The following is a 17,792-nucleotide window of genomic DNA, read 5'->3' on the forward strand; positions in this document are numbered from 1 at the left end:
ATAGAATTACAGCAAAATAATTCTTCAAAAATAAAAGCTATGGCATTTATAATTATGTAACAATTGTATGTGTTAGTAACAAAAGAACTCCAAAATATATAAGCAAAAACTGACAGTATTGAAAGGTGAAATAGATAATTCTACAATTATAGTAGATTTTAATATTACTGCTTTAGCAGTTGATAGAACAACTAGACAAAAATAAGACTATGTAGAAGGCTTAAATAAGAGTGCCAACCAAACTGGCCTATACAAAACACTCTACACAATGGTAGAATATATGTTCTTTTTAAGTACACATGGGACATTATCTAGTATAGGCAATAAAGCAAGTCTCAATAAGTTTAAAAGGATTAAAATCATGCAAAGTATGTTCTTACCACTTTGGAATTAAATTAGAGATCAACAATGGAATGAAATCTTAGAAGTTACACATTTGAGAATTATAACAACTTCTGAATAATCCAGGAGTCAAAGAAATTATAAGGCAAGTTAAATATCTTGAACTGAATGAAAATACAACATAATAAAATGTATGGAATATAAATCAAAGAAGTGGTTAGAAATTTATAGTTTAAACCCTTACATTAGAAAGAAAGAGAATTGTAAAAAAAAAAAAAATGTTATTTGAGCTTCCACCTTGAGAAATTAGAAGAAGAGCAAATTAAAAGTAGGAGGGAGGAAATAATATAGTATGGAAATCAGAGAAATAGAAAACAAAAAAAACAAAAACTCTGAAATCAAATGTTGGTACATTGAAAAAAATTGACATTGATAATCCTTTACAGTAACCAATAAGAGAGAACACAAGTGATCAAAATTTGTAATGAAAGAAAGGTCATCACTATAGACCACAAAGAGCTAAAATAATTGTAAGGGAATATCATGAACAAACTTTTGTCAAAAAATTAGACAAATTAGATGAACACATTCCTAGAAAGACAAAAACTATAAAACTTGACTAAAGAGAATATCCAAATTGAACTAAAGAAGTTGAGTTATTAAAATTGTTTTCCTAAGAAGAGAGACAAACCAAGAAATAGACTCTTATAGAGAACAAACTGATTGTCACCAAAGGGGTTGGAGTGAGGGATGGGTTAAATAGGTGGTGGGGATTAGGGAGTGCACCTGTCTCCATGAGCACTTGGTGATGTATGGAATTGTTGAATTGCTATATCGTACACCTGAAACTAATATAACACTGTATATTAATTGGAGTTAAGATAAAAACTAAAAAAAAAAAAATCTATCCCTAAAGAATAGCAGAGTGAATTCTATCAAACATATATGCAAAAAAAGAAAAAAGACAGAAAAATACAAATCCTACAAAAACTCTTTCATGAAATGGAGGAGAGAACACTCGCCAATTCCTTTTATGAGGTCACTATAACCCTGATACTGAAACTGGATAAAAACATCACAAAAAATGAAGACTACAAACCAGTATCTCTTAGGAACATAAATGCAGAATTAAGATATTGGCAGACTAAATCCAGCAACCCATAAAAAGGATTATACACCATCACAAAGGAGGTTTATTCCAGGAATGCAAGGTTGATTTAGTATCAGAAAATTATTTGATGTAATGCATTATATGAATAGATTCATGTTTAAAACCCACATAATTACCTCAAAAGATGTACAATATGTATGTACATGTATGTATGTACAATATGTACAATTAAATATGTATTTGACAAAATGAACAGCTGATGTTCATGATAGAAACACTAAGAAATAGAAGTAAACTTCCTCAAATGAAAAACCTACCATTGACATCATGCTTAGTGGTGAAAGAATACTTTTCTCCCTACCTTCCCAAGATTATGGAAGAAAACAAGAATGTCTGCTGTCATCATTTCTGTTCCACATTATTCTGTAGGTCCTGGCAAGTGCAGCAAGTCAAGAAAAAGAAATAAAACCCATCGAGACTGGAAGAGAGAAGAAAAACTGTTCTTATTTGTAAATGATATAATCTTGTATGTAAAATATCCTGTGGAATCTACCAAAACAAACAATTATATGATGTGTAAATTTAGTACACAGTATAAGGACAGTGTAGAAAAATAAGCTGTGTATTTTTGTACTAGGAATGAACACTCTAAAATTAAAATTGGGAGAACTGTTGGGGCGCCTGCGTGGTTAAGCATCCGTCCAACTTTGGCTCAGGTCATGATCTCACAGTTCATGAGTTTGAGCCCCACATTGGGCTCTGTGCTGACAGCTCAGCACCTAACGCCTGCTTTGGATTCTGTGTCTCCCTCCCCTGCTCACACTCTGTCTCTCTTGGTCTCTCAAAAATAAATAAATGTTAAAAAAAAATTAGAAAAAAATTAGGAAAACTGTTTCATCTAAAATAATACAAAATATACTTAGCAGTGAATTTAACAAAGTAAGTGCAAGATCTGTACACTGAGAATGAAGATGTTGCTGAGAGTAATTAAAGAAGACATAATTCTGGGCTCCAGAATTAAAAACTTGCTTTTCAAAAGTCATCATTAAGAAAATGAAAATACAAGCCATACAGTGGAAGAAAATACTGGCAAATCATACATCTGATGAAAGGTCTTGGATCTGTGATACACAATGAACTCTTTACAACTTAGTATTAACAGGGCAAACAACCCAGTTTTTTTTTTTTAATTTTGGGGGGTATTTTTTAGAGACCGAGCAGAGGAGAGTGGCAGAACGGGAGAGAGAGAGATCCTTTTTTTTTTTTTTAATGTTTATTATTGAAAGAGACTGCATGCAAGCAGGGGAGGGGCAGAAAGAGAGGGGTCCAGAGGATCTGAAGGGGGCTTCATGCTGACAGCAGCATAATGCTGGGCTCAAGCTCACAAACCTAAACTGTGAGATGGTGACCTGAGCCAAAAGTGGATGCTCAACCACCTGAGCCACCCAAGCGCCCCAGGAGGGAGACTCTTACGCAGGCTCCATGCCCAGTGCAGAGCCCAACATGGGGCTTGATCCCACGACCCTGGGATCATGACCTAGCTGAAATCAAGAATCAGATGCCCAACTGACTGAGCCACCCTGGCATTCCAACCCAGTGCATATATAGCAAAGAATATAGCCTAGTACATAGATAAAAGATGCTCAGCTTCACTGGTCATTAGGGAGATGCAAAATCAGACCACAGTTTGATACTGTAGCACATCCACTAAAATACAAAATAAATACTAGGTATTATTGCAGAGAAACCGGAGACCTCTTACACTGCCAATGAGAATGTAAAATAGTACAGTCACATTGGAAAACATTTTGACTGTTTCTTGCAAAGGTAAACCTATAGTTAACCATGTGATCCAACACTTCCACTAGTATCTGTCCAGGAGAAACAAAAACTTATACCCACATAAAACTTGTACATAAATGTTTACAGCAACATTATTCATGATAGGCAAAAACTGGAAACATTCAAATGTTTATCAGCTTGTGAATGCATATACAATATGATAAACCCATATTATGGAATCCTAATCAGCAATAAAACAGAACCAACTGTAAATACATGAAACAACATGAATTAATCTGAAAACATGGTAACTGAAAGAAGCATGACACAAAAGAGTTTGTATTGTGTTAATTACATTTTATGAAATTTCTAGAAAAACCAAAACTTTAAATACAAACTAGCTAGATTCATGGTTGGCTGGCGCTGGGAATACAGATTGACTGCAAATGAGCACAGTGGAACTTTTCGCAGATGATGGGATTGTTTTACCACTGGACTATAAGATGGTTGCATGCCTGTATAAATTTACAAAAAATCATCGTAACTGTATACTTGCAGTGACTCCATTTATGGTATGTAAATTATACTTCAGTAAAGCTTTTTTAAAAGTATCAATACTTTTAATCAATATGTTCATTTATAAAAAATTAAAGGAAATAAACCAAAATAATAATGGTGGTTATCTATAGTTTGGGGAATACAGGTGGTTTTTATTTTCTTTTTAATATTTTCTCTACTTTTCAAGTTTTCTGTAATGAGTATGATTATTTTAATAAAAAATGTTTAAAAGATGTCTTTAAGGAATGTTGGAAAGGAAAATGTTTAGTTTCAAAAATAACGAGAAAAATAGGAATGCAAAAACATTTTCAGTAGTTTTTAAAATGTCAAAGAAACAAGATTAGGGCTACTTACTTTTCATAAGCCAAATTCTGCCTATATCCTATAATTCAATTTTTTTTCTTTCTATAGTGTATGTCTGGATCCTATCAAGAAGCTAAAACTTTGTTGAAATCCTACTTGCAGCAACATGGCTATGGCTCCTGGATTGTGAAATCTCCCTGTATAGAGCAATTTAGTATGTGATTTAGGCAATCCATTGTCATATTAAAAATCTTTTATTTTTTGGTGTCTTTGACTAGTAAAAATATTTAAAAATTTTTGGTGGATTTCAGCTTTCAAAACCAGAGTCTTTGCAAAAGCAATGTCCAGAGATTGCTTGAAAATAATAATTTACATGAAAGCATTGGGGTTCTTAATTTTTTTTTTTAATTTTGGAAAAATTACTACCTGATTAATTATGCAGCCATTTTGTATTTATTTTCACAGGCATTATAAGGCCATTACCCTTTTCATAGTTTAAAAGAAAATTCTATTTCTTTTAAGTTTTTGTTTTAAAGTTATCCATGTAGCAGATATATTCAACATTGTGACCTGGTATTTCACTCCTGTTGTTTCTTTTTCAATTAAAAATTAGAATACAGGAATACAAATAATAGTCCTTGCTCATTTGTTGATTAATTCAACAAACATTTGAGTGCCTAATATTTGCTAATCACCATGCTTGTGTAATAGTAAAAATCAGTAACTGTCATTCCTCACATCAAAGAAGTTTATGAATGCAAACTGCACATATACATGCAGAAAAATGTTAAGCATGTTAGAGAATAGTTTCATAAATTAGTTATTCTGATTAATAGTATCATCATAAATACTTTAAAGAGTGCCCATTTTCCAGTGTTCTGTAATTCCATCCAAATGTGATTTAATACCTTGTAATTTAGATAAGTAGGGATTTCTGATAATCAACCAAAGATTATTTAGCTTTACATTTATATTTGTTTATAATATGATTGGATCAAAAGGAAAAGTTTAGTTACCACCTGAGTTAGGATATCTATCGTTAGTGAAATTGTGAGTTTGTTCTGTAGTTCAACCTATTTCTTAGTTTCAGTCACAGATGAATTAAGCATTATTGGTTCTCACACTCTGTTCCTCCTAGCTTGGATCTTTATAATCTCTGATGATGTTGATAATGTTTTTTTTAAATTTGTTTTATCTATTCTAAAAATATCTTTTCAAGATTGCAGTTGATACCAGTAATTGTCATTCTTTGTTCAGAGATAGAAGCTTCATCGAAAGGACTCTAAACTGCCCTACATCAAAAGCAGCAATACTTATTGCCTCTTTTATGTACTCTGTGTTATGATTATATAAGATACTTTGCTTGAAGAAAATCAGACTTCTAAATCCAAACTTACGAACTTCAATTTTAAAAATTCTTCAAAAACTAAACTAGTTGCATCTAAGTCCTCTTATAGCTCTAAGGTTCTGTTATCTGAGATAAACATTAAAGGATAGATAAAAGTGAGAAGGCCGAAATGGAAGAGAGAATATATTCCAGTTGGAAATAATAAAACAAAAGATTAGATGGGAAATGTTACAGTGTTTGCACCTAGAGAATAGAACACTGGATGGAAAGTTGAGGGTTGAGTCTAGCAGATGTTCTGATTTGGGTAGGCAGAAGGGAACCCTTGAAGGGTTTTGTGTAGGGAAGTGACATACATTAAGACACCATCCACAACATTTTTATGTTCACTTACTATGGAAATTTCTAAACATACGAAAATAGAATAGTAAGTGACTCCCATGTACCCATCACCCAGCTTCAATAATTATTAAAACATAGCAATCTTCTTTCATATATACTTCCCCAAGCTGGATTATGTTAGAACAAATACCAGACATATTATTTCTTTTTTTTTAAGTTTTAAATTACAGTTAACATACAGTGTAATATTAGTTTCAGGTGTACAGCATAGTGAATTCATTACTTCCATATATCACCTGGCGCTCATCACAGCAAGTGCGTCCCTTAATCCTTATCATCTATTTAACCACTCCCTTCTCTCCCCCCCCCCCCATAACCATCAGTTTGTTCTCTAGGAAGAGGCTGTTTCTTGGTTTCTCTCTCTCATCTGAAAATACTTTCATGCACATCTGTGAAATATGAGAACTCTTTAATACACACATGTGTATAACCACAATCCATTTAGCAACACCTTAAAAATTAGTAGTAGTTCTCTAAATATCTCATAAGTGTTATATAGATTGTTGGAATCAAGATCAAAATTACATTATATTGGAATTTGTGTGTTAATTATCAATCTATAGATTTCCTCTCACTTCTTTTTCTGTTAACTTAGTTCTTGAAGAAACTGTTTTTAGTGGAGTTTGCCATAATCTCATTTTTGCTACTTACATCTCCATGATATTATTTAATGTGTTCCTCTGTCTTATTTATTTCCTGAAATCAATGGTTAAATCTAGAGGCTTTCAAATAGAGGTTCGTTATTTTTTATTTTTGTTTTTGTTTTTGTTTTTGTTTTGTTTTAGCAACAATACTTCATAAGTAGTACTTACGAAGTAGTACATATGAAGTAGTACTTCATCACAAGACACAATGTCTGGGTTCTTTTATTTTTGTGATATTAGCGGTCAGTGATCATTGCCTTATTTTGTTAGGGGTTGCAGAGTTTGATAATCACATTCTCTCATTAGCTGGAATGTTATTAAATGTTTGCTTATAAATGGTCTGATTACCTGGGGCGTACTTGATAACAAAGCCTGGATTATTTCTCTGTCTTTATGTTTTTCAAATAGCAGGTTCCCTGTCATTTTTTAAAGTTCACCAATGAGAATTTTTTTCATTATCATTATGAATTTACATATTTGGGTTTCAGTCCTTAAAATTCATATTGATATTATTCTTTTGTGTTAGTAGAAGCCTATTCTAGGGGTGCCTGGGAGGCTCAGTCAGTTGAGCGTCCAACTTCAGCTCAGGTCATGATCTCACGGTTTATGGGTTTGAGCCCCACGTTGGGCTCTGTACTGACTGCTCAGAGCCTGGAGCCTGCTTCGGATGCTGTGCCTCCCTCTCTCTCTGCCCCTCCCCCGTTCACGCTTTGCGTCTTTCTCTCTCTCTCTCTCTCTCTCTGTCTCTCAAAAATAAATAAAAGTGTTTAAAAAAATTTCTTAAAAAGAAGCCTATTCTAAACCTCTCAGTGGTTTTCTTCTAATTGATATTTCTAATGCTCTTTTAAGTAATATCATTTTGTATATTTTATTTTCTATTTGTTGCTGATATATAGACATAAAACTAGTTGTGTTTTGTTTGTTTTTTTTTTTTATGTTGGCCTTCTATCTAGTACCCTTGCTAAGTTAATTCTAATTGTTTAGAGCTTTTTGGATCTTCTTCATACACAGTTGTGTCATATGTGAATAATGACAGATGTATTTCTTCTGTCCCAGTCTTTAACTTCAAATGTCTTTTTCTTGCTTTTTTGTACTGGCTGTAATTTCCTAGTACAATGTGAACAGAAGTAATGAGCAGTGTCCTTGTCTCATGTGAGAACCTTGTCATGTTTGTGCCTTTGTCTTCTGATCATGATCCCAATAGTCTTTGTGAGCTTCTCTTAGAACAGAATGTTCTTGCCTCATCTTGTGCATTTGTTGCCCCATACTTGGAAATGGCCATTTCTCTCTTAAAAAGCTCTATTTCCTTTTTGTAGAAAGTGGTTAGAAATTATAATCTGGATGCTAAGGGTACCTATTAATACTGAGGTTTTTCCCCTCAAGGTCTTTTCAGAGAAAAATACCTTAGAAATATGTACATTAAGGTAAAATAATATGTTTATTCGTTCCTATTGATTATTTTAGTTCAAATTCAGGTCCACAGAGTTTTTTTAATCAACCTCTTAAATCTTACATTTGTATCTCCTTCCTCTCACACCAAAATCCTGATTCCTAGTGATAGCAATATAACTTCTTATTCACTTTTTTCTACAACTCATACATAGTAGTCTCAGAATAACAATACCATCACTACCATCAATAGAATGATTGCTGAAAACAAATTTTTTTGATGTTATTTATTTTGAGAGAGCACAAGCAGGGGAGGGTCGGAGAAAGAGGGAGACACAGAATATGAAGCAGGCTCCAGGCTCTGAGCTGCCAGCACAGAGCTCCATGCAGGGCTTGAACCCACGAACTGCAAGATCATGACCTGAGCCAAAGCTGGACGCTTAACCAACTGAGCCACCCAGGTGCCCCTGATTGCTGAAAACAATTTAAAATTGTTTTTGTCCTCCGGACGTATTCTACCAGATATGTACAACCAGTTTGAACTTCTTTATATGAGTTGTGCCTCCAGCCTATGACACACTTCAAATTATTCATTTAATTTAGCTCTTGATATTTAAAATTGAGATTTAAAAAATTATTACATAAAAGTATAACAAATCTGTAATTCATGGTATATGCAGAAACGTCTAGCATTTATCCCTGTTCCTTCCTGAGAGTGTGTGTGCATGTGTACGCCCTCTGTCTTTATATAAATACACATAAGTATAATAGATGTGTACACACATATACATGTATATATATATATATATATATATATATATATATACACACACACACACACATATATATAATTATTAGGTTTTTCATTTATCCTTTATTTTCAATGCAATCACATACCTGCATAAACATATGGATAGACATTTGGGTTGTTTTCTATTCTTTTGCTATTATAACGTATATTGTAGTGGCAGGTTTTTTAGGTTGTTCAGAATAGAAGAGCCTAAAAGGTCAGGAGGCCATGACAATAGCCTAATAAGTAATAATGATTCCAGTCAGGGTTGTGACTGGTTATTAAGGGGAAGACAAATTCAAGCAATGGTGGGGAAATAGGACCAAAAAATAGAATATATAAGACAAAGGAGATAGACAAGTTGAAAATGATACCATGGGTTTGAGCTAGAAACTGGAAGTACTATAAATGTAAGTAGAGTCAAGAATGGAATCTGATTTGGCTGAAAATATTTGAAGCTTTGACATATTTTTAAGGTGGTAATAAGATTATAAAGTAGAGATATTCAACAATTAGAAATACAGTAAGAGACTTGGAGAAAGTTTTGGAGTAAAGGTAAAAAACTAGGAATCACTTTCAAAGAGGCAGTTTTCAAATTGTGAGAAAAGGTGTTTGCCTCTTTTTGAGGAGTATAAAAAATATATTAGGACTAGATCCCCAAGGAACACTTATATTTTGCATTAGGAAAAATAAGAGGAAGCAATATTTGGAGTTGTTTGACAGGTGGGTGAAGAGTAAGGTTGGCAGAAAGAGGAATTTCAAAGAATAGAATAAGCATTCTCAAGTGTTCTACAGGTCAAGGAGAATAAGAACTACAAAAATACTGCTGAATTGGCAACCAGGAGTCTACAGATGACTAAAATAGCATTTCCCCAAACTGATTGCTCAGAAGGGGCAACACTGAAGGGTACACTGATTGAGCAGATCTGGGAAAAGCCCCCAAATCTGTATTTTAACAAGTTATTGCAGATGATTTGATGTGGGTAGTACTTTGACCACACAAAACACCACCCTGTAAAGTAATAAAAATTTGCTGGTAGCGGAAGGATTGACCACAATTAAGTAAATGAGAGATGCAGATTTGGAGTCAGTGACTGAATTCCATTCTTTCTAGAAGCTTAATGGAGGGCCTAATATAGCTGTGGTTGGTTTTTTGTTTGTTTGTTTGCTTATAAGATGAGGGAGACTTCATCAATGTGCATGAATTTTTAGTGGAGCCAGCTAATGTGACGTTTATGACTTGTTTTAGGGAATAGTTGGCAGTCAGGTCAGATAATTGGCCTAGTTGGAGTCAGATCAACTCTCCCTAGGGAATTTTGGGTGCTATGAATGAAATGCTCAAGCCAAAATGGGGAAAATAAACTGTGAGTAAATAGAATTAAGTGAGTAAATAGAATTAAGTGGAAGTGAAGCAGTTTCACTGAGAGGGAAAATATGAGATGACAGGGGATTGTGTTCAGGGTATTTTCAAAGTTGAAATTCTTAGATATTTAACTCTGGCCTGTATTTTGTCAGGTTCCCTTCACCTTCAGTCTAACTCAGTTATTAGGAGAAATAATACAATAGTTGAAATCTAGTTGAAAAGATGTCTTATGAATGGAAATTTAGTGTTCATTATATTCAGTCTTTGAGGGATCTATCTGCATGGTGCCAGGGACAGCTGGAGCCCAGGACAGTCAATTCTGACCTTTGACAGTCTATTATTTACCCACATGTTCAGGAATGCTGTTTTCTTATCTGTGCCACGATGTGACAAAGGTTAGAAAACAATATTCCAAACTTTTTAATAAAAAAAAAAATGCAGTGGTGATGATCATGTATGTATTCAGGCAGTACCTATAGAGTTGGAAAGGACATTTAATTATATCTGTGTTAGAGTTTCTTGGTTGGTTGGTACTTTTAGATAAATATATTTCATTTTGCACATAAGGTGAAGTGAGATGACTGAGCACTATTTTAAGGAAGCCTTAGATGAAACTTGTGAAAAATAATTTGAGTACAATATGTATATTAAATATGTACAAATACTTTGAAAATATTGATGGGGACTGGATATGAATGTTGTCAAGCTTCAGTAACAACAGTTAATGAAGAATCACTGTTACTTTGAAATGCAAGTTTTTATTTTTTTGAAAATGAGCTCTATTTGATGGTTCCTAGATAAAGAGAATTGTTCTTTGATGTGAGAAGGGAAAAAGAATATTGTTAAGTAAACAGGAAGCATGAGAATTTCCTCTTTAGAAATCTTTTGATCCTGACACCATCCTATAAATTGACTTGAAATACAACTTATTCTGTCACTTCTTGTGTTACAATAAATGTCAAAAATATCTGATTTTCTTTAGTTTAATAGTTTTAGTACTACTAAAGGAACATCATTACTACCAAAACAGGATTTGTTTTTGGAAATAACATGTTTCTCTTTAAAATTCTACTGAGCCTGAATTGCCTTTCTTTATTGGTATTTTAAGTATGGATTGTTTTCTGTTTTCATAGAAGCTATAATTTTCATTTGTTACATGATCGTAGAGGTAAAAAGGTATGCTAATCCTAGTAGGCTGGTGTTATCATTTAAAACTTTAAAATGAAGTATTTCCTGGGAGTTATAGTTTTATCTACATATATTAATGTATTTGTCAAAGTTTTGCTTTGAACTTTGACTATAATATAGAGGAAATTCACTATTGTAGAAGCTTTCTAAAATGTTATTTGTTTGGATAGATGATGTGGTAAGATAATTAAACTACATCTGTGGGTGCTTTTCCAAAATTTTAGTGATTTTAAAGTTTTTTCTATCCACTCTTTTTGAGTTGTTCCATTAATAGAAAAATATTTACAGTACAGTTTTATATCATTTTCAAATTAAATTTTGAATATCTTAGCTCTGAGACTGTCAAACTTTACTATATTTGAGAATTGACAAATATGATGGTGACATTGTCTGCAGAGTTCATAGGAAAATCCATGATTTTGCTTTTTGGAGTCTACCGTAATCATTCTTTCAGTTTATTCACTGCTCCCTACTTCTTTAATAATATCCTGGTTTTTAGCCAATTAGAATAATTCTGTGTGGGTTTTTTTTTAAGTATAATCTGTCTTTCCTGCTGTATTGTCATACTCTCTTCTCGCAACTCTATGAGACCAATATTTCCAGTTCATCTTACATGTAACAACTTTTTATAGCAGTCTCTTTTAAATTGATAACAATATAAGTTTGAATGCATTCTGAAGCTCTACATTTTTACTCCCCACCCCATATTTTATGTCTTTGATGTCACAACTTACATCTTTTCTTCTTGTTTAGCCCTTAATTATTGAAGTTAGCAGTTATTTTTACTACTTTTGTCTTCATATTATCTTTAAAACTGATCCACTACCTTTATTATACATTTACCTTTACCAGTGAGATTTATACTTTCATATCCTGTTACTAATTAGTGTCCTTTCATTTCAGCTTTAACAAATCCCTTTAACCTTTCTTATAAGGTGTTTAGTGGTGATGAACTCCTTTAGCTTTTGCTTATCTGGAAAACTCTTTATCTCTCCTTCAATTCTGAAGAACAATTTGCCAAGCAGGGTATTTTTGGTAGACAGGTTGGGTTTTTTTTTGTTTTTTGTTTTTTTTCTTTGAGCACCTGGACTGTATCATGCTACTCTCTTCTGGCCTGTAGAATTTCTGTTGAAAAATCTGCTGATAATCTTATGGGTGTTTCCTTGTACATAACAAGTTGTTCTTCTCCTGCTGCTTTTAAGATTCCCCCACTGCCTTTAAGTTTTGACATTTTAATTATAACATGTCTTCATGTGGGTCTCTTTTGGTTCATCTTAGCTGGAACTCCTTGGGCTTCTTGGATCTGGATGTCTGTTTCTTTCCCCAGGTTAGGGAAGTTTGCAACCATTATTCTTCAAATAAGTTTTCTTCCCCTTTCTCTCTTTCTTCTCCTTCTGGAACCCCTTCAATACAAATATTGGTCTGCTTAATACTGTTCCATAAGTCTCAATCTGTCTTCATCTTTTCCACTTTTTTCTTTTTCTTGCTCTCATTGGGTGAGTTCCACTGCCCTGTGTTCAAGTTCACTGATGGTTTCTTCTGCTTCATCTAGTCTGTATTGAGCCCCTCTGTTGTAATTTTTAATTCACTTATTGTAGTCTTCAGTTCTCTGACTTCTTGTTGGTATTTTCTTACATTTTTCTGCCTCTTTCTTAAAACTCCCACTTTGTTTATGCATTCTTCTCCTGAGATCAGTAAGCTCCTTCATGCCCATTGCTTTGTACTTTATCAGGTAAATAACTTATCCCCATTTCATTAAGGACTTTTTTGGGTTTTATTTTGTGCTTTCATTTAAAACATATTCCTTTGTTTCTTCATTTTCCTTGACTCTGTGGTTGATTTCTATGTGTTAGTTTTAAAACAGCTACCAGTGTGGTAGAAATGGCCTCAAGTGGAAGATGAACCTTACTGTTTAGCCTTGCCTTAGTTCTTGTTATCTCTTAAGTTTTGGTTATTGTTCAAGCAGTCTATTTGATTTTTTTTTAAGTTTTTATTTAGAATCCAGTTAGTGGTACACCCTCAACTACTGGGAGCTATTCAATATTTTTTATATATATATTATATATATATATATTTGTTTATATATATATATAAATATATAAATATATATTTATATATTTATAAATATATATTTATATATTTATATATATATATAAACAAATATATATATATATATATATAATATATATATATATTATAGTATAGTACTGAAAGTCTATTTTATTTTTATTAGCTCCCAGTAACTGAGGGTGTGCTAAGACCTCTCAGTGTCCCAGAGGGGAGGATGTCAGTCAGATCTGACTGGAAGCCAGTCCCTCAGGCAGCAGCTTTTAAAGTTTGCATGCTTGGGACACCTGAATGGCTCAGTCAGTTAAGCGTCCGACTTCAGCTCAGGTCATGATCTCGTGGTTCGTGGGTTCGAGCTCCCTTTGGGCTCTGTCTGACAGCTCAGAGCCTGGAGCCTGCTTTGGATTCTGTGTCTCCCTGTCTCCCTACCCCTTCCCTGTTCGTGCTCTGTGTGTCTCTCTCAAAAATAAACAAACATTAAAAAAAAAATTAAAGTATGTATGCTTATGAGCAGCCATCATAAAAATTGGGGCTCCAGACAAGTGTATAAGCTCCTTTCAGGGAGATACTTGTGACCTGAAGTAAGGGAATGGGAGACTGCAAAGATGGTGTCCCCCAACCTGTGCTCCCTGAGATGACCTCTGTAGTTTCTAGATATATACCAAACCTGAAGCTGCTACTAAGGCTGAAACTCCAGGACTAGCAAGTAGGCCTCTTTCACAGAAAGCTTGGAGGTAGAATTTAGTCTACTATCTGTGTAGTGCCCTGGGAGTGGTAGCCTCCCAAGAACTCTTTCCCTGATTGTTACAGTCCCAGAGGACCCAGGAATGCAAATTCTCCCTAACCCCCACTGGCCACCAGAGTCAGGTGAGCAAGGAGCGGCATCTCCTGGGTAGCAGCCACAAAAACTGCTACCAGATATAAATATCAGGATACCAGATGTATAGAAGCTCCCCTCCAGCAGACCTGGCAATCTGGAGTGTTGTAGAGGGAGAACACAAAGATGGCACCCTCTGGCTGGAGTGAGGCAGAAAGGGAGTACAAAGATGATGGTCACTGCAGAAAAAACAAGAAAAAGAAGAAGAAGAAGGAAAAAAGATGATACTCATTGCCTTTAGCAAGGCAGTGGGAGGGCAGGAAGATGACACCCACTAGCCTCTGTCTTTAAGAGTATTGCAGCAGGCCCCTGGCCCTCAGACCAATGCGTTAAAATTAAGAAATAAGTCTTCTTTCACATAAAGTCTGGGAACTTTTCAAAAGGTTGCTTCTGTGCTGGGCCTGGGAGCAGCTGAAGGTGTGCATGAGCCCTTTAAGAACTGTTCCTCATTTGGCCACTGGCCCCACAGGTCTCATGGGCAAGAGTCCTATTGGTCTTTAAAGCCAGACATTTTAGGGGCTTGTCTCTCAGATGCTGATCTTAAAAGTTGGAGTGCCTGATAATGGGGTATAGACTCTCTGCTCCTCAGGGAGAAGCTCTAGGTTTTGAGTTCCCTTCCAGTTGTGAGTCACTGTGCTGGGAATGGGGTAATGGTGAGATTGTGTCTCAGCTTTTCCCTACTTTGATATGGTTTCCCTCCCACTTGCCCAATATGAGGGAATTGACCTGCCAATCTTTAGTTTTCTTCCGGGGAAAATTATTCTATACATATATTTGTAGGTTCAGTGTATCTGTAGGAAGAAGTGAATTAAGGATCTGTGTTGCCGTATTGAACTGGAAACTCTCCAATCTTTTTATCCAAATTCTTCCCATTTTAGCTACAGCTTATAACAGTTATATAAATATAACTGCCCATGAAATTTTTCTGAAACCTTTTAGTTTTAAATATCTCTGTCTCTAACTCTTATATATCCTATCCCTATCTTATTACATTTATTTATACATATTTACTGCTAAATAGTAAATATATTCAATATTTACTCGTTGCCTCCTGGACAATGACTTTTCTGTAGTAATTTGTTTATAAATACTTATTTATTGAAAACTATAATCAATTTTTAAAAAATTTTCCCAAGAATGAAAGGTATAGCTATCCTCATGTCTAGCAGCAATGAAATTTACTACTACAGAAATTTGGAGCATTTCTGGCCCCCTTATATATATATTCTTATAGATGAATTGTCTTGTTTGATCATTTACTGCTAGAATTTAATGACTGCACCTCCTGTATAACTGCACTTACCAACATAACTTTTATTTTTAAAAACCAAGAATTTTTTAAATTTGGGTATATGACACCAGATTTAATGTGTGTTTTTTTAATTTTTTTAGTTTTTTTTTGTTTGTTTGTTTGTTTTTGAGAGAGAGAGAGCATGAGTGAGAGAGAGAGAGGTGGAGACACAGAATCCGAAGCAGGCTCCAGACTCGGAGCTATCAGCACAGAGCCCGGTGCGGGGCTCAAACTCAGGAGCAGTGAGATCATGACCTGAGCTGAAGTCGGACGCTTAACCGACTGAGCCACCCAGGTGCCCCTAATGTGTTTGTTTTTAAATAAAGGAATTATTTTTCCTCTCATAATTTTAAAACTTCTTTTTTGAAATAATTATAGGCTCCTCAGAAGTTAGTTGCAAAATTAATACAGAAGGATCTGTGTACCCATTACCCACTTTCCTTTAATGGTGCATTTAAATAATTATAGAGCATTATCAAAACCAGGAAATTGACATAGGCACAATACAATTAACTAGACCACAGAGTTTACTCAGATATCATCGGTTTTTATATATACTCCTTTTTCATGTGTATAGTTTTATGAAATATTTTCATATGTATATATGAATAAATATGACCACAAAAGACCAATTTTACATCCCACAAAAGAACTCTCTCAGACTTTATAGCAAGCCTTCTCCCCCAAACTCTGACAACCTTTGTTTCTTCAATATATATATTTGTTTCTCTATATATATAATGTTTTCATTTTGAGAGTATTATAAGAATGGAATCCTATAGTATAATGTGAGGAAATTGGCTTTTTTCACTCATGATGATGACCTTGAGATCAATTTTACCAATTTAATCTTTTTTAGGTGTACAATTTAATGGTACTAAGTACATTCACAGTGCTGTGCAACCATCACCATTATTCATTTCTGGAACTTTTTAAATCATCCCAAACAGAAGTTTTGTACCCATTAAACAATAACTCCCTACTCCCTCCTTCCCCCAACCCCCAGGTGAGCACCAATCTATTTTCTGTCTTTATGAGTTTGCCAGTTCTAGGTACCTCATATAAGTGGAATCATACAATATTTGTCCTTCTGTGTTTGGCTTATTTCACATAGTGTTTTCAGGGTTTGTTATGCTGTTGCATGTATCAGAATTTCCTGTTTCAGCCTGAATAATATTTCACTGCATTTTTTGTTTTTGTTTATCTGTCTGTGGCTTGCTTCCATATTTGGGCTATTGTAGATCATGCTGCTATAAACATTAGTGTGTAAGTGTGTTTGAGTCTCTGCCTTCAGTTCTTTTGTGCATATACCTAAAAGTGGGCTTGCTTGATCAAATGGTAATTCTGTGTTTAACTTTTTAGGAACTACCACTGTTCTCCACAGTAGCTGCACCATTTTGCTTTCTCACAAGCAGTGAACTGGGGTGTCAATTTTTCCACATTCTTGTCAACCCTTGCAATTTTTCTTTTTTTTTTTCTTTTTGACATAGTGTTCAAAGACTTTCTTAAAAATTTGTCTATTCAGTTGACCTGGCAGTATTTATTGAAAAGACTATTCTTTCCTCACTGAATTATGGTTGCACATCTCATGTAATGTTATATATGTTGGTCTTTTTCTTCTCCACTGCTCTGTCCTTAAATCAGTGCTACACTCTCTTATTTACTAAGTAGCTTTTTAATGTTTTGATATTTGGTAATGTGAACCTTCCAGCTTTGTTTTTCTTCAATACTGTCTTGGCTATTTTATTTTTTATTGTGTATTTTTATAAATTTTAATTATGAAATCAGGGGATTATCTGTTTGATGCTGGCATATAAAAACATAATTGAATTTTTGCATGTTAACCTTATTACTAGTAATTTTACTACGTTCATCCATTAACTCTAATAATTTGTAGTTGCAGATTCTCTTGGATATTCTATTTATACAATCACATCTATGAGAAATGATAATTTTAGTTCTTCCTTTCTAATACTTCTTTTTCTTGTCTTATTAAATTTGTTAGAACCTCTACTACACTACTGAATAGAAATGGTGATACACATCCTTGTCTTAGTCTCAAACTTAGAAGGAGAGTTTTCCATATTTCATCATTAACATATTAGCTATGGTTTTTGTGACAAAGATACTCAGATTAAGAAAATCCCCTTCTAGTCTTAGTTTTCTGACCACCGTTAATTTTTATTTCAGTTTTCTTAAATGATATTTATACATCAATTTAACTGATACATGTAGTCTATCTAAGTTTATATATTTTTTGTATGCAATGCATTGCATTTTATTTTTTAGCATCAAGCCAGTCTTACATTCCTAATTTGGATATGTATATTACTCTTCAGT

At 34.0% G+C, this 17,792-nt stretch overlaps 1 protein-coding gene across 4 annotated transcripts in view; it reads left to right on the top strand.

The window, feature by feature from the left end:
* The window catches only part of ADAD1 (adenosine deaminase domain containing 1), a 102,912-nt gene that overhangs the window by 45,014 nt on the left and 40,106 nt on the right, over nucleotides 1–17,792 (top strand). For 2 of the 4 annotated variants that reach the window (XM_078445775.2, XM_078445776.2), the window contains exon 12: nucleotides 4,205–4,310. The exons of 1 other annotated variant lie outside the window; for it this stretch is intronic. In XM_078445775.2, the coding sequence (XP_078301901.1) occupies nucleotides 4,205–4,310 (106 nt within the window). Of the gene's footprint in view, nucleotides 1–4,204; nucleotides 4,319–17,792 lie in introns of those variants that run through there. One more of the 4 variants, XM_078445777.2, reaches the window with a different exon arrangement.

The sequence above is a fragment of the Panthera onca genome, chromosome B1 (genome assembly GCF_046562875.1).
Source record: "Panthera onca isolate mPanOnc1 chromosome B1, mPanOnc1 haplotype 2, whole genome shotgun sequence".
Taxonomy (NCBI): Eukaryota; Metazoa; Chordata; class Mammalia; order Carnivora; family Felidae; genus Panthera; species Panthera onca.